The 23,560-nt window shown below is 48.1% G+C and overlaps 1 protein-coding gene across 6 annotated transcripts in view; it reads left to right on the top strand.

Moving 5' to 3' along the window:
* arhgef7b (Rho guanine nucleotide exchange factor (GEF) 7b) overlaps window positions 1-10,522 on the top strand; it is a 115,095-nt gene extending 104,573 nt beyond the window's left edge. For 2 of the 6 annotated variants that reach the window (XM_085998341.1, XM_085998337.1), the window contains 3 exons: window positions 2,955-3,054; window positions 4,353-4,407; window positions 6,415-10,522. In XM_085998341.1, the coding sequence (XP_085854467.1) occupies window positions 2,955-3,054; window positions 4,353-4,407; window positions 6,415-6,537 (278 nt within the window). In that variant the 3' untranslated portion in view covers window positions 6,538-10,522. Of the gene's footprint in view, window positions 1-2,954; window positions 3,055-4,352; window positions 5,489-6,414 lie in introns of those variants that run through there. The other 4 variants (XM_085998334.1, XM_085998333.1, XM_085998338.1 and 1 more) reach the window with 3 other exon arrangements.
* Window positions 10,523-23,560: the final 13,038 nt, after the last annotated feature.

The raw sequence follows: 23,560 nt of genomic DNA, 5'->3' as shown, positions 1-23,560 counted from the left end.
ACACGAAATGTAGGCTTGCAGCTCCCAAGAGTGTACATTTAGATTAAGACATTTAAACATTCAACATACATTTGGCTTGTAATACATTAACATAAACATAACCATAATAAAGTGCATTGGCAGATGTGCAGGCTTGTGTTTCAATGAGATCACCTCTCATTCTTCTAAACTCCAGAGAGTACAGCCCGAATCTACACGATCTTTTCTCATAGGACAACCCTCATCCCAGGAATCAATCTAGTGAACCTTCATTACACCGCTTCTAAGGCAAGTATATCCTTCCTTAGATAAGGAGACCAAAACTGTGCACAGTACTCCAGGTGTGGTCTCACCAGAGCCCTGTACAATTGTAGCAAGACTTCCTTATTCTTGTACTCCAACCCTCCAGCAATAAAGGCCAACATACCATTTGCCTTCCTAATTGCTTGCTGTACCTACATGCTAACTCTCTGTGTTTCCTGTACGAGGACACCTAAATCTCTCTGAACACCAACATTTAATAGTTTCTCACCATTTAAAAAAATTCTGTTTTTCTATTCTTCCTACCAAAGTGGATAACCTCACATTTCCCCACATTATACTCCATCTGTCACCTTATTGCCCACTCACTGAACCGGTCTATATCTCTTTGCAGGCTCTTTGCATCCTCCTCACATCTTACTTTTCCACCTAGCTTTGTATCGTCAGCAAACATGGATACATTTCATTCGGTCCCTTCATCTAAGTCATTAATATAAATTGTAAATAGCTGAGGCCCAAGCACTGATCCTTGTGGCACCCCACTAGTTATAGCCTGCCAATCTGAAAATAACCTGTTTATTCCCACTCTCTTTTCTGTCTGTTAACCAATCCTTTATCCATGCTAATACCTTACCCCCCATCCCCATGTGCCCTTATCTTGCTTAACAACCTTTTATGTGGCACCTTATCAAATGCCTTTTGGAAATCCAAATATAGTACATCCACTGGCTCCCCTTTATCTACCCGGCTAGTTACATCCTCAAAAAACTCATAAATTTGTTAAACAGAATTTCCTTTTCATAAAACCATGTTGACTGCACCTAATCATGTTATGATTTTTTAAGTAACCTTTTACCACTTCCTTAACAATGGATTCCAGCATTTCCCCGACGACTGATGTCAGGCTAACTGACCTGCAGTTCCCTGTTTTCTCTCTTCCCTCCCTTCTTGAATAGCGGGGTTACATTTGCTACCTTCCAATCCGCTGGGACCGTTCCTCAATCTAGGGAATTTTGGAAGATCACAACCAATACATCCACTATCTATGCAGCCACCTCTTTTAGAACCCTAGGCTGTAGGCCGTCAGGTCCAGGGGATTTGTCGGCTTTTAGTCCCATTAGTTTCTCAAGTACTTTTTCTCTACTGATATTAATTACTTTAAGTTCCTCACTCTCATTAGCCCCTTGGTTCCCTACTATTTTTGGTATACATTTTGTGTCTTCTACTGTGAAGCCAAATACAAAATATTTGTTTAAAATCTCAGCCATTTCCTTGTTCCCCATTATAATTTCTCCTGTCTCAGCCTCTAAAAGACCAATGCTTCCTTTTGCTACACTCTTCCTTTTTACATAATATAAGAAATAGGAGCAGGAATAGGCTACTTGGCCCCTCGAGCCTGCTCTGCCATTCAATAAGGTCATGGCTGATCTTGGGCTCAAAGCCACTTCCCTGCCCACTCCCCATAACCCTTCACTCCCTTATCTTGCAAAAATCTGTCTATCTCCACCTTAAATGTATTTAATGACCCAGCCTCCACGGCTCTCTGGGGCAGAGAATTCCACAGATTTATGACCCTCTGAGAGAAGAAATCCCTCCTCATCTCAGTTCTAAAAGGTTGACCCTTTATTCTGAAACTATGCCCCCGAGTTCTAGATTTCCCCACGAGAGGAAACATCCTCTCTCTATCTACCTTGTTGAGCCCCATCAGTATCTTATATGTTTCAATAAGATCACCTTTTATTCTTCTAAATTCCAATGAGTATAGGCCCAACCTGCTCAACCTTTCTTCATAAGTCAACTCCCTTGACGTAAGAAAACTACTAGGCACTTGGTCTAAGCGTTAAACAAAGCTTTAATCAACTGTTTTACAACATGGAGGTCTAGTTGTGTCCTTCACTAGTTCCTGTTAAGAATGTCCTGCGCAAGCTGGGCCCGTGCCCGAGTATTTATAGTCTCCCTGGACGACACCACCTGCAGGCCGCTCAGTTGATTCATGTCACACCTCATCTCTGGAATTAACCTAGTGAATCGTCTCTGAACTGCCTCCAATGCAAGTATATCCTTCCTTAAATAAGGAGACCAAAACTGTACGCAGTACTCCAGGTGTGGTCTCACCAATACCCTGTACAGTTGGAGCAGGACTTCCCTGCTTTTATACTCCAACCCCCTTGCAATAAAGGCCAACATTCCATTTGCCATTTTGATTACTTGCTGTAAAATTTCCCATCCGCACACCTGGCAGAAAGATGAGAACAACTAAAGACGAAACTGTCCTGCAGCAGCTTCAGGTTATTACAGTCAACGGAAAAATGACATGGGGCCAGTCCGCACAAACACACGGACCGACATGCATACACACACACGGATACACATGCATAAACACAGTCGGACCGACACACGCAGACTGACACACAGGCATAAACACACGCGGACCGTCACACACAAACACTCACTGACATGCATACATACACGGACCGATGCACATGGACTGACGTGCACAGGCATAAACACACACAGACTGACACGCGCTCACCCACTGACACACTTATAAACACACACAGACTGACACACGTACAGAGCGACACACACGCACGGCATGGTAGTAATTATATCGAAGCTTCGCCCTAACCCTAACCCTGATCTTTGTGTGCAGTGGCCCTGTTCACAAGTGTCCTGGGACAGTGATTTCAACCTCTGAACTCTCTGTGTTGCAGCATATCGTACAGAATCTGCTCCTCAGGTTTTACTACCAGAAGAAGAAAAAATGATCGTAGAAGAAACCAACAGCAATGGGCAAACTATCATCGAAGAAAGGTAAGAGAACACTGCCAGTGATTCGATGGCCTGTACATTGCAATGTGTGGCTTAATCGTTGGTGCGCATTAACCCAAGCCAACAAGCAGTGGGTAGCTGGTCCCAGCTGGACAAGGAGTGGGATTGTGCGCGGGTAAACTCTGAGCCTTTAGCTGTTTGAACAGCAGCAGAGCCCAGGCCCGCCTCCGGGTCCTAAGCCTTATTTCTGCCAACCTGGATTTAGATGCGTGGGAAACATGCCCCTCTGGGGAGAGCGCGCGTTTCCCAAATCGGGCAGTGAGGCCCCGTGAGTGGGTGCAGACTCCCAGATTCTGAAATCCGCCGATAGTTCTCTGTGTTTCAGACACCTGACATCACCACAGAGATACTTCAATTCTGGGCAGATACACAGCTTTCAGCAGACCTTGGCTGGAGAATTTGCAACATCTGGATTAGTGCAATCCCGTAGATTGTAACACAATTGCACAGCAGTGCCTCAGCTTTTTGCTTTGATGGGATGCATGGCTGCATATGGAGGAGTTTCTGTGACTACCAGGGCTTGGAGCTCAGCTATATACAACATGTAGGGTGTAGAATCAGGCCTGTCCCGTGCTCTCGTTCACGGAGGTCAGAGCTGGAACCTTATAATCAATGCCCTTTAACGGGAACATGGATTTAAACTTTAATGTGCAGATATCTAACATTAATACTAACAGATCCTGTTGCACTGATTTAGGATTTATTCAATGAACTGGAAAAAGTTAGAGATGTAATAGGTTTTTAGCAAATACAGAGGCAGGGAAAGAGGGGAGGAGAGGAAAGAACCAAAGGGAATGTCTGTGATAGGGTGATGAAATGACAAAAGGGATGATGTGCGAGGCAAAAGAGGATGATAATGGGACAAGTAAAGAAACAAAAGATGGGTCTAGAGGAGGTGTAAATGGGGATAGCAGCGTCATTACCAACAGCTGCTGTCCGAAAGAATGGGAGCAGAGGTTATGATCTGAAATTGTTGAACTCTATGTTGAGTCCGGAAGGTTGTAAAGTGTCTAATCGAAAGATGAGGTGCTGTTCCTCGAGCTTCCGCTGAGCTTCATTGGAACAGTGCAAGAGGCTGAGGACGGTGAGGTCAGAGTGGGAGTGGAGCGGAGAATTAAAGTGACAGGCGACCGGAAGCTCGGGGTCACGTTTGCGGATTGAACAGAGATGTTCTGCAAGCGATCACTCAAATCTCTCTTCTATTTCATTAATAACTACCTCGACAAACAAAATGCCATTTCTATCTATTCCGATGTTTCTGTGTTTTCCTCTTCAAACAGGAGCCTTGTGGACACCGTTTATGCATTAAAGGATGAGGTGCGTGAACTAAAGCAGGTAAGTATGTCACCTGTACTGGGAACTCTCGGCTGTTGGGCTGGATTCATAGAGCATTTTTTCCCTCTGTGGACTGAAGCTACGAATTGGGAGGGTCCGGAGGGAGCGCCGCACTGTCAGAGGGGCAGTACTGAGAGAGCGCTGCACTGCCAGAGGGGCAGTACTGAGGGAGCGCCGCACTGTCGGAGGGGCAGTACTGAGGGAGCGCCGCACTGTCGGAGGGGCAGTACTGAGGGAGCGCTGCACTGTCAGAGGGGCAGTACTGAGGGAGCGCTGCACTGTCGGAGGGGCAGTACTGAGGGAGCGCCGCACTGTCGGAGGGGCAGTACTGAGGGAGCGCTGCACTGTCGGAGGGGCAGTACTGAGGGAGTGCCGCACTGTCGGAGGGGTAATACTGAGGGAGCTCTGCACTGTTGGAGGGGCAGTACTGAGGGAGCGCTGCACTGTCGGAGGAGCAGTACTGAGGGAGCGCCGCACTGTCGGAGGGGCAGTACTGAGGGAGCGCTGCACTGTCGGAGGGGCTGTACTGAGGGAGCGCCACACTGTCGGAGGGGCAGTACTGAGGGAGTGCCGCACTGTCGGAGGGGCAGTACTGAGGGAGCGCTGCACTGTCGGAGGGGCTGTACTGAGGGAGCGCCACACTGTCGGAGGGGCAGTACTGAGGGAGCGCCGCACTGTTGAAAGGATAGTACTGAGGGAGTGCTGCACTGTCGGAGGGGCTGTACTGAGGGAGCGCCACACTGTCGGTGGGGCAGTACTGAGGGAGTGCCGCACTGTCGGAGGGGCAGTACTGAGGGAGTGCTGCACTGTCGGAGGAGCAATACTGAGGGAGCACTGCACTGTCGGAGGGGCAGTACTGAGGGAGTGCCGCACTGTCGGAGGGGCAATACTGAGGGAGTGCCGCACTGTTGGAGTGGCAGTACTGAGGGAGCGCTGCGCTGTCGGAGGGGCTGTACTGAGGGAGTGCTGCACTGTCGGAGGGGCAGTACTGAGGGAGCGCCGCACTGTCAGAGGTGCCGTCTTTCCGAAGAGGCGTTAAACCGGGACACCATCTTCCCTCTCAGATGGACGTAAAAGAACCCATGACACCAATGGAAAAAGAGCAGGGCAGTTTTCCCCGGTAATATTTATCCCTCAACCAACATCACTAAAACACATTACCTGGTCATTATCACATTGTTACTTGTGGTTTCTTGCTGTGCGCAAATTGGCTCCTGCGTTTCCTACGTTACATCAGTGACTACACTTTAAAAATACTTCATTGGCTGTAAAGCGCTTTGGGACGTCCTGAGGTCGTGAAATACCCATTTTAGCAATTCTTTGTGTCGGAGGCTAAAGATAAGTTCCTATGATGGCCACCTGGAAATTAACCAGCGGAGACTCCGGTGAAATCGAAAGAAAGACTGGCATATCTACAGCACCTTTCACAACCACCGGACGCTTTACAGTCAATGAAGTACTTTTGACGTTTAGTCACTGTTGTAATGTAGGAAACGCAGCAGCCAATTTGCGCACAGCAAGCTCCCACTAACAGCAATGTGATAATGACTGGATAATCTGTTTTTGGTTATGTTGGTTGAGGGAGAAATATTAGCCAGGGCACCAGGGAGAACTCCCCTGCTCTTCATCGAAATAGTGCCATGGGATATTTTACGTCCACCTGAAAGAGCAGACGGGACCTCGGTTTAACATTTCATCCGAAAGACAGCAGCTCTGACAGTGCTGCACTCCCTCAGCACTGCACTGGAGTGTCAGCCTAGCTTTATGTGCTCAGGTCCCAGGAGTGGGACTTGAACCCACAACCTTCTGACTCAGAGGCGAGTGTGCTGCCCACTGAGCCACAGCTGACACTGTCTGGACCCCTGCCCAGATCCCCAGCCCATAGCTGCATGTTCTGTGCCAGACGATCCCTGGGAGTGTCAAACCCTCACCAGGAAAAGGTCCATATCTGAGAGTGTGCCCTGCAGATGCCTTGATTCAGTTTTCATTCTGAGTTTTGTGTTCCAGGAAAACAAGAAGATGAGGCGCTCGCTGGAGGAGGAGCAGAGAGCTCGCAAGGAGTTAGAGAAACTGGTTAGAAAAGTTCTAAAGAATATGAATGATCTCTCTTGGGATGAAACCAATTTCTAGTGAGCTTGTATCATGTGCTACAGCAGACGGAAGATCAGCAGACGGAAGATCAGTACACCAGCCTGCGAATGATTGCTGCTGATAATTAGCGAACAAGAACTTAATATGTTCCTCTGCCATCGGCCTGTCCACTATTTTAACACAGACTTTGACTGGTGTATTTTAAAGAGGTCGAGCATTCACTGAAATAGCAGACTGGGGATTGCTGTGTAAAAGTGAGTGTCGTGGGCGGTAACCTGCAGCATGTGCTATTGCGCAGTGTGTAAGAGTTGTGCTCCCAGTGCAGAGCTCCCCCAGAGGGAGGCTGTAGAATCCAGCCCAACTGAATCGCTCCCTGCCCGGTTTTCCCGTCCATTAATGTCCTGAAAATCGGGCGTGTGGCCTTCTGCAGTGGAATTGCCAGTCACGCGGAGCCCAGCACCGTGAATGTGAAACTTCCCGCAGTGACTGCCTCCGCAATTGCAACTAATAGGAAACTAATCTTCAGGGAGTTTGGTTCGTCTTTCGATTAATATCAGTGATTTGAGGTCACACCCCGAATAAAAGCAGAGCAGCATTTGAACGGAACACTTGGGATTGCATTTCAGATCTGAAACCATTGAAGGGAATCTGGGCAGTTTCAGTGACTGCATTCTGCTTTTACCAGTCAATCTTTTAAATTAACTCAGTTTGGTAATTGTACAGTGTTTGATTAGGAATTCCTTCTATATCTGGCACTCAGCGAAGGCAATATCTGTAAACCTCTGCATCGGGAATGATATATTATGGGTGTGGTGCTCACTCGGTGCTTTATCGTATAGAGGGGTAGGGTTGCAGAGGCATCTTTTTATTACAGGTCTCGTCACTGAGCTGCGTTACTCCGGATCTGTAACTTAACCCAACTCTTGCTCCACCATGGAAATGTTTTGAGAGTCTCTGCTGGTATGAGGAGCTTCCCTGGATGGAGACCTGGATCTGAGAATCAGGCACAGAGAGCACTCCCAACTTTAAACATTCAGGATCACAAAATGTGGGGCACCGTGACTCAGGCAGACTGACCTTTAACCCGCGATCCACACCCCCATCACACTGGGAGTTTTACTGTGTAGAAACGGCCCTTTATAAGATTGTATTGATGGATCACAGGACATTGAACACAAGTGGCTGTGAACTCGGACTGTATTCCCTTGTGACCATGTGCCGATGTCTGGTACAATGTTTAAAAGTTTTCCATTCGGTACATAGCTTCTGATGATTAAAGTTACCGAGGGCCCACCGAATGAGAAAGGTCATTGGTACCGCTCTCTCACCCACCAATCCTTGTCCATCGCAGAGCCAGTAACTGGTGGGACGGGGTTGAGATTTCTGACCACACACACTGCCCACTATAAAAACACAGTTAAAGTGTTGCATTTAAAACCTAGCCTCTTTAGTTAAAACCATTGCTTTGGGCAAGAAAATAAGTTTGTGGCTAAATTTTCCCATTTTCTGCCCACTGGGAATTTTCCTTTCAATTTGGACAGATCATTGGGAACTGCAGGAGAGAGACTTCACTCAACTGGTGCTCAGGGTGTGTTTTATAAAATTGATATACCTATCAATTCATTCCATGAAAAGCGACGAGTTAAGATAGTAACTATAGGTTTTTATTGGCTAAATAACAGAGCCCACCCTCGTGGGTGATCGGTTCCAACAAGGAAGAATACTAGCCAAGCGGTCACCTTTATACCTGGGCAAGCAGGCGGAGCCATGGGCGGAGTCAGCTGAGGTATGCCTAGGTATAACAGCGTGCGTGACAAGAGGTAACCTTGTGTAGTGATAACAACAGTGTAACAATAGTGAACGGTTGTGAACGATAACAGTGGTTTACCACAAAAATGTACCTTTCAATCTGTACACATATTTTCAGTGATTAAACCGGCAGTTACCAAAGTGAACTCTGACATGGCTTTGCATGGTGCAGGTCCAATCCTGCAATATTCCTTGAAATGGCCAGGACATTAGGTGTTGTTGTAACTGGCACTGGGTAATAATCTACACCAAGGCGTAAAACAAAACTAGAAAAAAGTTTCTTTTAAATTTTGGTTCTGGTTGTTTGTCAGAGTTTTGGCTGCTTAAAAACTCCAGCAAGTTTGGGAAGTTCAGCTTCCATCTGTCACAAGGCACCATTAAAAGTCGGTCTCTCTCGCCACAGATATACATCCAAGTATAATGGGCGATTCCATGAGGTCACGCTCCCTCACACAGGGAGCCTACAGCAGGAAATCACAGGTATATTCCCGTGTGCACAAAATCGGGATGAGGAGACACACAGACAACTTTTGGTTCTGTGCTTCCAGTCTGGAGCGCGGTTTCGTACAGTCGCCCCTGCATGGACTGGCCTTTGAGACAGAGCGCTGGTCTTGAATAATCTTTGTTGTGGATAAATTGGTTCTGAAATCTGCCATCGGCTTCGACAGAGATAAATAGTGCAGCAAAGTGGGGATAAGTTATGGTAAGAATGACTGAAGCCTTGGCTGTGGTGTGGGTTCCCAGGGCTGCTCCGCTAACGCGCTGCCTGTTGTGAGCAGGGTGCGGGTATTGCACTGGCTATTTGATCACTGGATCTAAATCTTAGGAGCAGGGGAGGCAGAAGAAGTTGTCCAGCCTCTGACCTCAGCTTCCAGACCCGCCGATAGCTGAATAGTCTCATTGGTCTGTTCCTCCCTTCTCTCCTGCCTCTAACTATATTTGACCCTGTGTGAGACGCCAGTCTCCATTAGCTAGGGGGTTTGATCTATTACAAGAGGATTTGAGTTTAAGAGTAACGACGTCTTACTGTAATTATATAGGGCCCTGGTGAGACCACACCTGGAGTATTGTGTACAGTTTTGGTCTCCTTACCTAAGGAAGGATATACTTGCCATAGAGGGAGTGCAACGAAGGTTCACCAGACTGGTTCCTGGGATGGGGGATTGTCCTATGAGGAGAGATTGAGTAGACTAGGCCTATATTCTCTAGAGTTTAGAAAAATGAGAGGTGATCTCATTGAAACATACAAAATTCTTACAGGGCTTGACAGGGTAGATGCAGGGAGGATGTTTCCCTGGTTGGGAGTCTAGAACCAGGGGGTCACAGTCTCAGAATAAGGGGTCGGCCATTTAGGACTGAGATGAGGAGAAATTTCTTCACTCAGAGGGTGGTGAATCTTTGGAATTCTCTACCCCAGAGGGCCGTGGAGGTTCAGTCAGTGGGCATATTTAAGACAGAGATCGATAGATTTTTGGATATTAAGGGAATCAAGGGATACGGAGATCGGGCAGGAAAGTGGAGTTGAGGTCGATGATCAGCCATGACCTCATTGAATGGCTTGAGGGGCAAATGGCCGACTCCTGCTCCTATTATATTCTTATGATCTGCTAATGCATCAGATAAAGGATGAAGGACTAACAGCTCATGCTCTTTCTAACTAGGACATTGCTTTTGCTCAAGACTTTAACCACCATTAATGATCCATTCCTATTTAATATAATACAAAAGGTATTGTGGGCTGTGATATTTCCTGGGACTTGTTGAGTGAAGCTCTCATTTCCAGTCCTCTACATTCTTATAGTTCATGGTGATGACGAGCTGGATCTGTTTTTGAATGATGGTTTTGATTAATTGCGATGTCCCTTTTTGAATATTTCTTTTTCCATCAGCTTGCTGTCTGGAATGATCAGGCTGGCAGTCCTGGCTCTCCAGTCCCGTCTCCTTGGGTCACTGAGTTGTGATTATAGGGACTCTGTGAAATATCTCTTGTGATCATTGAGCGGGTTTTATAACGGGCAGACAATCTGAAATGTCTGTTTTATAGAAACCTGCCGCAATGTGTCTCAGCATTTCCCCATTTGCGAGAGGTGTAATGTGAGGATTAAACTTGGTCCGATATTTCGTGATGCAATAAGATTTCTGTGGTCGACTGCTATTTGTAATTCAGGATTTTCCGTGTAAATAGATCTAATAAAATTATTAACTGAAAGCAGAATTCCTTATCCTGACTGAATTGTTTCTGTTTACATCCCATATACTTCCACTCAAGCTAACTGGTGTGTAGGTTTATAAATAGAACTTGTGTACAAGATGTAAATCACAAGCTGGTCATTTGTATACAGTGGTACCTGGTCATTGTGGGGCGTCCTCGCTGATCTCACCTGAAATTGCCTAGTTCGCGGTGTTCCCGGTTTTCCCACCATTGTGTTGGACTCCGCGCATGTTTCTTTGATTCGCGTTCCTAAGGGAATCCCTGAAGTTGCCGCTGGTATTGGATCAGTGGGTGACGACACTGCCCTCACTGACACGCACGAGGTGGCAGCACAGTTTGATGAAATTACAGATTAAGTTACGAGGAGAGATTACACAAATTAGGGTTGTATTCCCTAGAATTGAGAAGGTTAAGGGGTGATCTGATCGAAGTTTTCAGGATATTAAGGGGAACAGATAGGGTAGATAGAGAGAAACTATTTCCGCTGGTTGGGGATTCTAGGACTAGGGGGCAGAGTCTAAAAATTAGAGCCAGACCTTTCGGGAGTGAAATTAGGAAACACTTCTACACACAAAGGGAACTCTCTTCTGCAAATAGCAATTGATGCTAGATCAATTGTTGCTAGATCAATTGTTACTTTTAAATCTGAGATTAATAGATTTTTGTTGACCAAAGGTATTAAAGGATATGGGCCAAAGGCAGGTATGTGGAATTAGGCCGCAGATCAGCCATGATCTCATTGGATGGCGGAACAGGCTCAAGGGACTCAACGGCCTCCTCCTGTTCCTATGATGGGGTCAGTATGGTATTTACTCCTCTGTCTGTATCTAGCGAGCCCCACCCCACAGCTGGAGCAGTGATTCATGTCCAGGGTCAGAGACAGTTCAGAGGTGGAATCATGAGGACGACCTACTGAAATTCTTCATCAGAAAGACTTGCCACAGTTCACATCGCTAGTACCCAGTTCACATCCTAGCTAGGTAAGGTAGTCTAGTGGTTATGGTACTGGACTAGCAACCCAGAGGTTAGGAGTTCAAACCCACCCGACAAGTTGATGTGCGCAGAGTCTTTAATTCTGTCAGTGCATCAGGGGTTAAAACTATCTTCCCGCACAGAAATAATGTCCCAGTTTAACATAATGTATTGTTGCAATGATGGCTCAGTTTGTTGGGCATTTTGCTTGAGGGAGGAGTCAAGCCATTCAATTCAAATACAAACATGCCGTGTGATTTATTCAGCTTTGTGCTGAAGAAGGTGGCCCTCATATCTGAATACCCGCATTCTCATGGTGACAAATATTCCAAGTCTACCCTACAAGTAATTCTAAAACCCAGCCCATCAATGCACTTTCTGGAATCCTTTGTTTCCATCTATTCAATGAATGGTTAAACCTGCTGATGGGATCATTCTTACAGATGCTTTGTGATTGGGTGTTTGTCATTCCTGCTAACAGTACCTGATTACACTAAATCTCAGATGGTAGAATTGCACGCATCCACCACCTTGGAATCTACGGAATAAGGATATTTAACCTTTTGTTTGAAATAAAGAGGAAAATATTGCCTAGTGCAAGTAACTCTTTGGCAAGGAGCTGTCCGTGGGCGGTGGTCTTTGGCTAGATAAATCTCTACATGTCTCGCTATAAAACCGAGGTTCTATAATTTACAGGCACTGGCAGTAAATGGTTTTTCACCATATTTCACTCTACTCTCGAGTCAATTCATCCTGTCTGAATAGCTATTGCGTTAAAAGCAGAAAATGTGGAAATACTCAGCAGATCAGGCAGCATCTATGGGGAGAGAAACGGGGTTAACGTTTCAGGTCGATGACCTGTTGCCAGAACAGGTTGTTACTGGGTTATACTTTTAATCAAAAGATAACTTGCTGACAACAGACTTTAATTCAAAAGCAAAATACTGCAGATGCTGGAAATCTGAAATAAAAACAGAAAATGCTGGAAAAACTCAGCAGGCCAGGCAACATCTCATTTTGACTTGCACCATCTCTTGATCTCTCTTAATGTCTCTTAACCTCTCCTGTCTTCCACCCTATCACAGACCTTCCCTTGTGTTCTTTCCTCCCCTCCCCCCTTTCCCTGCCCTGACACTTGCTTAAAAATCTGTTCCATCTCCAGATTTTTCCAGTTCTGATGAAGGGTCATCGACCTGAAACGTTAACTCTGTTTCTCTCTCTACAGATGCTGCCTGCCCTGCTGAGTATTTCCAGCATTTTCTGTTTTTATAACAGACTTTAACTGATGGCCAGGTTGCGCAGACATTATTATACAGCTCCCCATATGTGGAAGAGTGTTGTTGCTAAATTTGGCCATTGTGAAGTGTGTTTCCGTGGTTCTGGGACACAGTGTGAGGTGATTTGTGTTGATGTGTGTACACTGTTTATAAGATGCTTTGCCTGTGACACACTGCCATGGGTCATCTATCTGGGAGAAAGTGAAGGATGGTGAGTAGATGTTCGATTAATTGGAAACCCGACTGAGACACCAGAGGACCTGATGCCAAGGTATATAAGGTGGTCTTATTAAAGTGACGAGGCAATTTGAACCCTTTGTTCGCACTGATTCTACTTCATTGATTCACAAAGCAAAGGATGTAATTTTACCCGTGTTAGCAGAAAGCTGAAATGTCGCACTTTTCGAATTGCCACACGAGCCTGTTTCAAGATGAATAATGAATAAAGTCACCTATTGTGCGTGGTTAAATATTGCTGCATAAATACAAAGGGATGGCAAAAGACAAAAATGAATGTCTAATGCAATACTTAAAATAGGGAGCGGTTCACACTTGGCTAAAGCTGGGGTCAGGATAGTACAGATACGATTCTTGCAGATTAAGAATGAGTCACCACAAAATAAACCCCCAAAACACATAAATTTAGAAAGCAAGGACTTGTATTTATATAGCGCCTTTCACGACCTCGGAGTATCCCAAAGCGTTTCCTACATTACAACAAAAACAACAACTTGTATTTATATAGAGCCTTTAATGTAGTAAAACGTCACATGGCGTTGCACAGGAGTATTTTAAGACAAAACATTTGACACCGAGCCACATAAAGATAAATTAGGGCAGATGACCAAAAGCTTGGCCAATAAGATAGGGTTTAAGGAGCATCTTAAAGGAGGAAAGAGAGGTAGCGAGGCGGAGAGGTTTAGGGAGGGAATTCCAGAGCTTAGGGCTCAGGCAACAGAAGGCACGTCCACCAATGGTGGAGCGATTATAATCAGGGATCCTCAAGAGGGCAGAATTAGAGGAGCGCAGATATCGGGGGTGGGGGGGGCGGCTGGAGGAGGTTACAGAGATAGGGAGGGGCGAGGCCATGGAGGGATTTGAAAACAAGGATGAGAATTTTGAAATTGAGGCGCTGCTTAACTGGGAGCCAATGTTGGTCAGCGAGCACAGGGGGGCGATGGGCGAACGGGACTTGGTGCGAGTTAGGACACGGGCAGCCGAGTTTTGGATCATCTCAAGTTTACATAGGGTAGAATGTGGGAGGCCAGTCAGGAGTGCGTTGGAATAGTCAAGTCTAGAGGTGAAAAAGGCATGGATGGTTTCAGCAGCAGATGAGCTGAGGCAGGGGCGGAGACGGGCGATGTTATGGAGGTGGAAATAGGCGGTCTTAGTTATGCCGTGGATATGTGGTCGGAAGCTCATTTCTGGGTCAAATCTGACACCAAGGTTGTGAACAGTGTGGTTCAGCCTCAGACAGATGTTAGGGAGAGGGATGGAGTCAGTGGCGGGGCCCGAAGACAATGGCTTCGGTCTTCCCAATATTTAACTGGAGAAAATTTCTGCTTATCCAGAACTGGATGTCGGACAAGCAGTCTGACAATTTAGAGACCGTGGAGGGGTCGAGAGAAGTGGTAGTGAGGTAGAGCTGGGTGTTGTCAGTGTACATGTGGAAACTGACACTGTGTTTTCGGATGATGTCGCCAAGGCGCAACATGTAGATGAGAAATAGGAGGGGCCAAGGATAGATCCTTGGGGGACACCCGAGGTAACGATGCGGGAGCGGGAAGAGAAGCCGTTGCAGGTGATTCTCTGGCTATGATTAGATAGATAAGAATGGAACCAGGCGCGTGCAGTCCCACCCAGCTGGACGACGGAGAGGCATTGGAGGAGGATGGAGTGGTCAACCGTGTCAAAGGCTGCAGACAAGTCAAGAAGGACGAGGAGGGATAGTTTACCTTTGTCACAGTCACAAAGGATGTCATTTGTGACTGATGATAGCCGTTTCAGTACTGTGGCAAGCGCGTACAATGAAGTACTTTTGGAGTGTAGTCACTGTTGTGATGTAGGAAACGCAGCAGCCAACTTGTGCACAGCAAGCGCCCACAAACAGCAATGAGATAATGACCAGATAATCTGTTCTAGTGATGTTGATTGAGGGATAAATATTGGCCCAGGACACCGGGGAGAACTCCCCTGCTCTTCTTTGAAATAGTGGCCGTGGGATCTTTTAAAAGGAAAGAACTTGCATTGATGTAGCGCTTGTCACATCCACACGATGCTCCATTCTGGTTGTGAAGCACTTTGGGGCGTCCTGAGGATGTAGATTCCCTCGTCAGTGCCGAGGGGGTTGTCCTTATCACAAAGTCGGGCACTAGCTGCTGATGATTTTCCCTCTATCCATTTTGCAGTGTGTTTCATAGCCTGGGATTTTGATCACCTTGTCGGGTCCATAGGGGGCGATGTTGGCGGGTTGCAGCCCCACTACTGGCTCCATCCCGCTGCCTAAGATAAATTTACATTGCTAAGGCTTGTTAAGCCCGCCCAGCGCGTTTCCTGGTCCAATTAGAGGAAGCGGGCCTGGTGACGTCATTCATGACGCATCATCAGCTGGTTTCCTTAAAGGGACCATGGCCAACTTACTTTTAACGTTTGTGCTGTCAGTGTTCTACAGCACTGAGGTGCTGCAAACACTGACAATCACTGCACAGAGGTGCAGGGCTGCACCCAGGTTCTCCCTCCATATGCTTATGGAGGGAGTCACAGCACGCAGGGAGGTCCTCTTCCCTTCCCATGGTTGGAAGAGACCTCCCCAGGAGACTAACGCAGCCTGGTTGCACATTGCAGAGGAGGGCACAAGCAAGGATGTGGTCAGGAGGACCAGGCTGCAGTGGCGCAAACCTTTCAATAATCTCATTAGATCAGGAAATGTTAGTACAAAGCCACACTCAACCTCATCCTGCTGTGCCTCTCATCACATCCCCATCACTCTGCCTTCCCTACCCTACTCCTGCACATCCTCACTCACACCAACTTACCTTGTACCTCCACCCATCCCTATCTATCTATATTATCACTTCCCCATCTCACTAGCCATCGCTCACACTCACCCTCATCCTAGTGCAATCATACCAACTAACAACACACAAGGGTAGCCACTTGGGTGTTTTATCCAATGTTCATGTGAAGTTTTTGGCCCGTATTTTCCGATCTCAGGCCTCCCGCGGGCGGAGCCCTGCGATCTGGAATAATCTGCGCCCTTACCTGAGGGCTCCCGGGAGGCGCACAGTTCCGGTGCTGGGCCTCTCCAAACTGCCGGTGCGCAGGGCCCACGCAGCGTCCCTGGGATCACGTGGGCCGTGGGGAGCCAATCACAGAAGGGAATCTCCCTTCATAGATTTGACAGGAAGACCTGTCAAATATATGAATGAGATGTCATAGTCATAGAGTCATAGAGTTTTACAGCACAGAAAGAGGCCCTTCGGCCCATCGTGTCTGCGCCGCCCATCCATCCCTGTCCAGTCTAATCCCATTTTCCAGCATTTGGTCCATAGCCTTGTATGCAATGGCATTTCAAGTGCTCATCCAAATGCTTCTTGAATGTTGTGAGGGTTCCTGCCTCTACCACCCTTTCAGGCATTGAGTTCCACATTCCAACCCCCCTCTGGGTGAAGAAGTTCCTCCTCAAATCCCCTCTAAATCTCCTGCCCCTTACCCTGAATCTATGCCCCCTTGTTATTGATCCCCTACTAAGGGGAAAAGTTCCTTTCTATCTACCCTATCTATGCCCCTCATCATTTTGTACACCTCAATCAGGTCCCCCCTCAGCCTTCTTTGCTCCAAGGAAAACAACCCCAGCCTGTCCAGCCTCTCTTCATAGCTGAGGCGCTCCATCCCAGGTAACATCCTGGTGAATCTTCTCTGCACCCTCTCCAAAGCAATCACATCCTTCCTATAGTGAGGCGACCAGAACTGCACACAGTACTCCAGCTGTGGCCTCACCAGCGTTTTGTACAGCTCCATCATAACCTCCCTGCTCTTATATTCTATGCCTCGGCTAATGAAGGCAAGTATCCCATATGCCATTTTAACCACCTTATCTACCTGTTCCGCTGCCTTCAGGGATCTATGTACATGTACACCAAGGTCCCTCTGACCCTCTGTACTTCCTAGGGTCCTACCACTCATTGTGTATTCCCTTGCCTTATTTGTCCGTCCAAAATGCATCACCTCGCACTTTTCAGGGTTAAATTCCATTTGCCACTTTTCCGCCCATCTGACCAACCCGTTTATATCGTCCTGTAGCCTGAGGCTTTCCTCCTCGCAATTTACCACCCCACCAATTTTTGTGTCATCTGCAAACTTACTGATCATACCTTTTACATTCTCATCCAAATCATTTATGTAGATCACAAACAACAAGGGACCCAGCACCGATCCCTGAGGTACCCCACTGGACACAGGCTTCCAATCACAAAAGCAACCTTCGACCATCACCCTCTGCCTCCTGCCACTCAGCCAGTTTAGGATCCAACGTGCCAAGGCACCCTGGATCCCATGGGCTCTTACCTTCTTGACCAGTCTCCTATGCGGGACTTTGTCAAAAGCTTTACTGAAGTCCATGTAAACCACATCCACAGCATTTCCCTCATCCACCCCCCTAGTCACCCCCTCGAAAAATTCAATCAGATTTGTCAGACATGATTTACCCTTGACAAAGCCATGCTGACTATCCCCGATTAATCCTTGCCTCTCCAAGTGGAGACTAATTTTGTCCCTCAGAATTTTTTCCAATAATTTCCCTACCACAGATGTTAGGCTCACTGGCCTGTAATTCCCTGGTTTATCCCTGCTACCCTTCTTGAATAATGATACTACGTTAGCTGTTCTCCAGTCCTCTGGTACATCCCCTGTGGCCAGAGAGGTTCTGAAAATTTGTGTCAGAGCCCCTGCAATCTCCTCCTTTGCCTCCCACAGCAGCCTGGGATACATCTCGTCCGGGCCTGGGGATTTATCCACTTTTTGGCCTGCTAAAACCGCTAGCACCTCCTCCCTCTCGATGCTAATATGTTCAAGTATGTCACAGTCCCCTTGCCCGATTTCTATGTCTGCATCGTCTTTCTCCATAGTGAACACAGATGCAAAAAATTCATTTAAAACCCCGCCTACCTCATCTGGCTCTACACACAGATTGCCACTTTGGTCCCTAATGGGCCCTACCCTTTCCCTGGTTATCCTCTTGCCCTTAATATACTTATAAAACATCTTAGGATTTTCCTTTATTTTGCTCGCCAGTGTTATTTCATGGCCCCTCCTCGCCCTCCTAGTAAAACTTTAAATAAATTTTTAAAAATTTATTTTTAAAATGACTTGAAATTACAAAAAATTAAATTTTTTGAAAAAAATAATTAAAGTTTTTTACGGGGCTAAAAATAAACTTAGCTTTTTTAAAAGTATTTTTAAATGATAAATCAGTGAAAAAAAAATTTAAAACTTTTTTCTACTCTTATCCTGGTAAAAGCAGGCCTTACGCTGCTTTTACCAGGCGTAAGAATTGTAAGGGTTTTCTGTGGGCGGAGGGTCTCCAAAAAGCGGAACTATCGCCCGCAGAGGCTCTTCTCCAGGGCAGCCGGAGGATCTGTCGAGACCATTCTTGACAGATCGGAAATGCCGGTTTTCAGCGCAGTGCATGCCTGAAACCGGCATTTCCGATGTCCCTACGGGTGGGTGCACAGCGCGTACACACCCATAGGGATCGGAATATCTGGGCCATTGTTAATGTGCTGTCAAACATTGAAACCTTTATTTTCAACACTTTGCGTTCTTGGACAGATCTGTGTGCACCTTTGGAAGTGGCTTAGTGAGTTGCAGTGAATGGTGAGACATAACGGTACCCCCCGCAATGGTGGTGAGTGTGAAAGGAATGGCTTGGGCATTGTAGGGATGCTTTATGGAGTTGGTGTGGTGTGGTGCCAACCTGGCGCATCATGTGGCAGCCAGGGTGTGCAGCGTCAAGTGAAGTAAACCTGGCCATGTTAAAGTTAAAAGCCTGTTAAGGGTCTGTTAAGTACATTATAATGAGTTTGATTGGGTCGCTCGCCGCTGCCTGTCGGGTCTGCTCAGCGCTGACAGACCTGACATTGGGAAAGGCGGGTTGCGGCTGGTTGACAGTGGGGTCCTGAACTGCTGTCAAAAAAATACCACTTTCCCACCCAACCCACCACCGATCGCGCCCGCTGACCCCCCGGAAAATTCCGGCCATAGTCTGGTACTGACGAGGCAAATTCAGCCCATTATTATTTGCTCATAGTTTATAATCTTTGGAAAAGGAAATATGCCATAGTTTTATTTTGTACACTTTTACCTCTAACTGTAAGGACCGGAACTCGGTGGACCCAACTGCAGTAAGGCAAACTGAGACAGAGGTAAGGTTGCAAAATAAAGGTAGACTTTACTTGACATAAACAAAATAACAACAGTACAGAATACAGGCAAGCAGACCAGCACGAGGTATCTCCAGGCAGTGCAACTCAAGACTGAGCAAAGAACATAAAGTGAACACCACTTAAATAGTAGGCATCTAACAATGCACAGGTGAATACAATAATGAATAAAGAAGGACACAATTAAGAGAGTTCATGGAGCCCTCTGGTGGTGAGGTGAGGCAGAGTCTGGGTCATTCCTTACAGGACCCCCCCCCTCGGAACGGCCCCTGACGTTCCCCCAGAAGGTCCATGGTGATGACGAAAAAAATTCCGTACTAAATCGCGATCCAGGATGTCTCGGTCCGGGACCCAAGAGCGTTCCTCCGGACCATATCCCTCCCAGTCCACCAGGAACTGGAGGCCCCCGCGAACCCGGCGAGAGTCCATCAGGCGACGGACCGTGTAAGCAGGCTGGCCGTCGATGATGCGGGGAGCAGGAGGAGGCCTCGTGGCGGGCGCCAGGGAACTGCTGGCCACTGGCCAGAGCCAGGAGACATGGAAGGTAGGATGAATCCGCATGGAGCGGGGTAGCTGGAGACGGTAGGACACCGGGTTGACCTTCCTCAACACCATGAAGGGACCAATGAAACGAGGCGCCAGCTTGCGGGACTCCACTCGCAGCGGGAGATCCTGCGTAGAAAGCCAGACCCTCTGACCAGGACGGAATGAAGGAGCCGGTCTGCGCCGCTTGTTGGCCTGGATCTGCCGTTGTCGAGAAGCTCGTTGCAAGGCCAGCCGCGCTCTCCTCCAGGTCCGCCGACAACGCTGGACAAACTTCTCCGAGGACAGAACCCCCACCTCGAGCTCCTGCTCCTGGAACAGTGGAGGTTGAAAACCGAACTGGCACTCGAACGGCGACAGTCCTGTGGGGGAGCAGCGCAACGTGTTGTGCGCGTACTCAGCCCAGACGATGTGACGACTCCAGGTCGCAGGGTTAGCGGACACGAGACACCTCAGGGTCGTCTCCAGGTCTTGGTTGATCCGTTCTGTTTGACCGTTCGACTGAGGGTGGAAACCCGAGGAAAGACTGACAGTAGCTCCAATGAGCTTGTAGAAGGCTTTCCAAAACCGGGAGGCGAATTGAGGACCACGGTCAGAAACGATGTCAAGGGGCAAACCGAATAACCTGAAAACATGCTGGACCATGAGCTCGGCTGTCTCTTGGGCTGAGGGAAGCTTGGGCAAGGGCAGAAAACGACAGGCTTTGGAGAAGCGATCTACGATGACCAGAATGACAGTGTTGCCTTGAGATGGTGGAAGGCCTGTGATGAAATCCACCGAGAGGTGTGACCAGGGGCGAGTGGGAATGGGGAGAGGATGCAGCAAACCCTGGGGGCGAGATCAAGGGTTCTTGTTTTGTGCACAAATGGCACAAGCTGCCACGAACGCCTTTACGTCCTTCTCCATGGTGGGCCACCAGAACCTTCTACGAAGAAACTCTAGCGCCCTGGATGCGCCTGGATGACCGGTGAGTCGCGACGAATGCCCCCACTGCAGGACTTGTGAGCGAGTCGTGTTGGGGACAAAAAGGCGACCAGGTGGGCCGTTGCCAGGGTCTGCCTCCCTCTGTTGCGCCTTTCTGACCAGCGTCTCGATTCCCCAGCAAACCGGTGCTACAATTCGGGAAGTAGGAAGAATAGGTCCTGGTTGTCTCTCCCGCTCGGGTGGATCAAATTGCCTGGAGAGAGCATCAGGCTTGAAATTCTTGGAACCTGGACGATATGATAGGACAAAGTCAAAACGATTAAAGAACAGTGCCCAGCGAGCTTGACGAGAGTTAAGCCGTTTGGCCTCCTGGATATAGGCCAGATTCTTATGGTCAGTCCAGACAATGAACGGGTGTTTAGACCCCTCCAACCAATGTCTCCACTCCTCCAGTGCCAACTTAACTGCCAGTAATTCCCTGTTCCCAATATCGTAGTTTCGTTCAGCGGGAGTGAGTCGGCGAGAGAAAAAAGCGCAAGGGTGCAGTTTGTTGTCATTAGACCGTTGGGATAAAACGGCGCCCACTCCTATATCCGAGGCATCCACCTCGACAATGAAGGGGAGTGAGGGATCCGGAATAACGAGGACAGGAGCAGACGTGAAGCGCCGCTTGAGATCCTCGAAAGCCTGCGCAGCCTCAGCGGACCAACTGAACCGGGTAGAGGCGATCCTGGTGAGGGCGTTAAGAGGGGCAGCAATGGTGCCGAAGTTTCTGATGAATCTCCGATAGAAGTTAGCAAATCCCAAGAAACGTTGCACCTGTTTGAGAGAGGTGGGTGGTGGCCAATCTCGGACAGCTTGGGTCTTGCCAGGGTCCATTTGGATGTTGCCACTGGAGATGATGAAGCCCAGAAATGAAACTGTGGAAACGTGAAATTCACACTTCTCCGCCTTGACAAACAAGAGGTTGTTAAACAAAAGTTGCAGGACTTGTCTTACATGCTGGACATGATCGTGAAGAGTTTTGGAGAAAATGAGAATGTCATCCAGGTAGACAAAAACAAAGCGATTCAGCATGTCTCGGAGAATGTCGTTGATGAGCGCCTGGAACACAGCAGGAGCGTTGGTCAATCCAAAGGGCATAACCAGGTACTCATAGTGCCCAGTGGGTGTGTTGAATGCCGTCTTCCACTCGTCCCCTTCGCGGACGCGGATGAGGTTGTAGGCGTTGCGGAGGTCCAATTTTGTGAAGACCGTGGCTCCCTGAAGTAGCTCGAAGGCCGTCGACATGAGTGGAAGAGGATAACGGTTCTTAATAGTAATCCGGTTAAGGCCACGATAGTCGATGCAGGGACGGAGCCCTCCATCTTTCTTACTCATGAAGAAAAAACCGGCACCAGCAGGAGAGGTGGACGGACGGATGAAGCCAGCGGCGAGGGCATCACGGATGTACTCCTCCATGGCGGCGGTCTCAGGAGCAGAAAGGGAAAAGATCCTACCCCTAGGTGGGCATGTCCCAGGCAGGAGGTCAACGGCACAATCATATGGCCTATGAGGGGGAAGTGATGTGGCTCGAACCTTACTGAAGACCTCTTTTAGATCCTCATACTCGGGTGGCACTCGGGACAATTCAGAGCGTGATGGGAACTTCTGGGGCTGGGAAGGAGACTTGGCGCGAAGACAGGTAGTATGGCAGGCAGAGCCCCATTCCGTAAGCCGGCCGGTGGCCCAATCTAAGCGAGGATTATGGCAGGCCAACCAAGGGTAACCCAGAATTAATGGAAACTGGGAAGAGTGGATAAGGGAGAATTGGATGGTCTCAAAATGTTGTCCTTCCAAGCCCAAACACAGAGGGGCAGTATGATGGTGAACGGTTCCAGAACCCAGGGGTCTTCCATCCAGAGCAACAACAGTGAGGGGGTGATCAGGATGGGTCAGGGGAATCTTGAGCTGTTTAGCTAACCCCAGATCTATGAAGTTACCATCAGACCCCAAATCCACCATGGCCTTAAGATCATATTGTTGATTGTCCCAGAAAAGGGAGGATGCCAGCAAAACCCTAGAAACAGTGGGGTCGGAAGGGATGGTTATGCTCATCTCAGGTCCCTCCGTCCTGGATGAGCCCTGGCTTTTCCCACCAAATCTGGACAGGAAGAGCGGAAGTGGCCAGCTTTCCCACAACAGAGACAAGATCCCTCTCTCATTCGGCGATCATGTTCGGGCTGCGAGAGGCGGGTTACTCCCACCTGCATGGGCTCCTCTGGATCGGTCAAAGATGTACTCGGGATGGCTCGAAGGTTCTCAGATGGCTTCGAAGCAGGAAAAGCTCTGGTCTCTGGAAACGGAGTGAAAAAGGAATGGCGTTCTCTTTGCCTCTCACGGAGCCGATTATCCACACGAACGGAGATATCAAAAAGAGACTCCAAATCACTCACCGGATCCCTGGAAGCCAGTTCGTCCTTGATCTCATCCGTGAGACCGTGGCGAAAGGTGGCGATGAGCGCCTCCGAATCCCATTGGCTTTCTGCAGCGAGAGTGCGAAACTCAATAGCGTAGTCCGCAACGCTACGAACCCCCTGGCGAAGCCGAAGTAGTCTGTTAGATGCTTCTCTCCCACTGACAGGGTGATCAAAAACCCTTCTCATTTCTTCCGAGAAAAGTTGGTAGTTTAAACATACCGGCGTTTGCTGTTCCCAGACGGCTGTAGCCCAGGTAAGCGCCTTGCCGGTAAGTAGCGAAATGATGTAGGCCACTCGGGAACAGTCACTGGGAAATAATGAACCCTGCAGTTGGAAAACCAGGGAACACTGGATTAGGAAACCTCGACATCCTCCTGGGTTACCGTCGTAGCGCTCGGGTGCAGGTAATCGGGGTTCTCTCAGAGG

This window comes from Somniosus microcephalus, chromosome 10, assembly GCF_052327205.1.
Source record: "Somniosus microcephalus isolate GS21.2 chromosome 10, FLI_Smic_1.0, whole genome shotgun sequence".
In the NCBI taxonomy this organism is placed as follows: Eukaryota; Metazoa; Chordata; class Chondrichthyes; order Squaliformes; family Somniosidae; genus Somniosus; species Somniosus microcephalus.
Note: the sequence above shows the minus strand (reverse complement) of the source record. Positions and strands in the feature narration are given on the sequence as shown.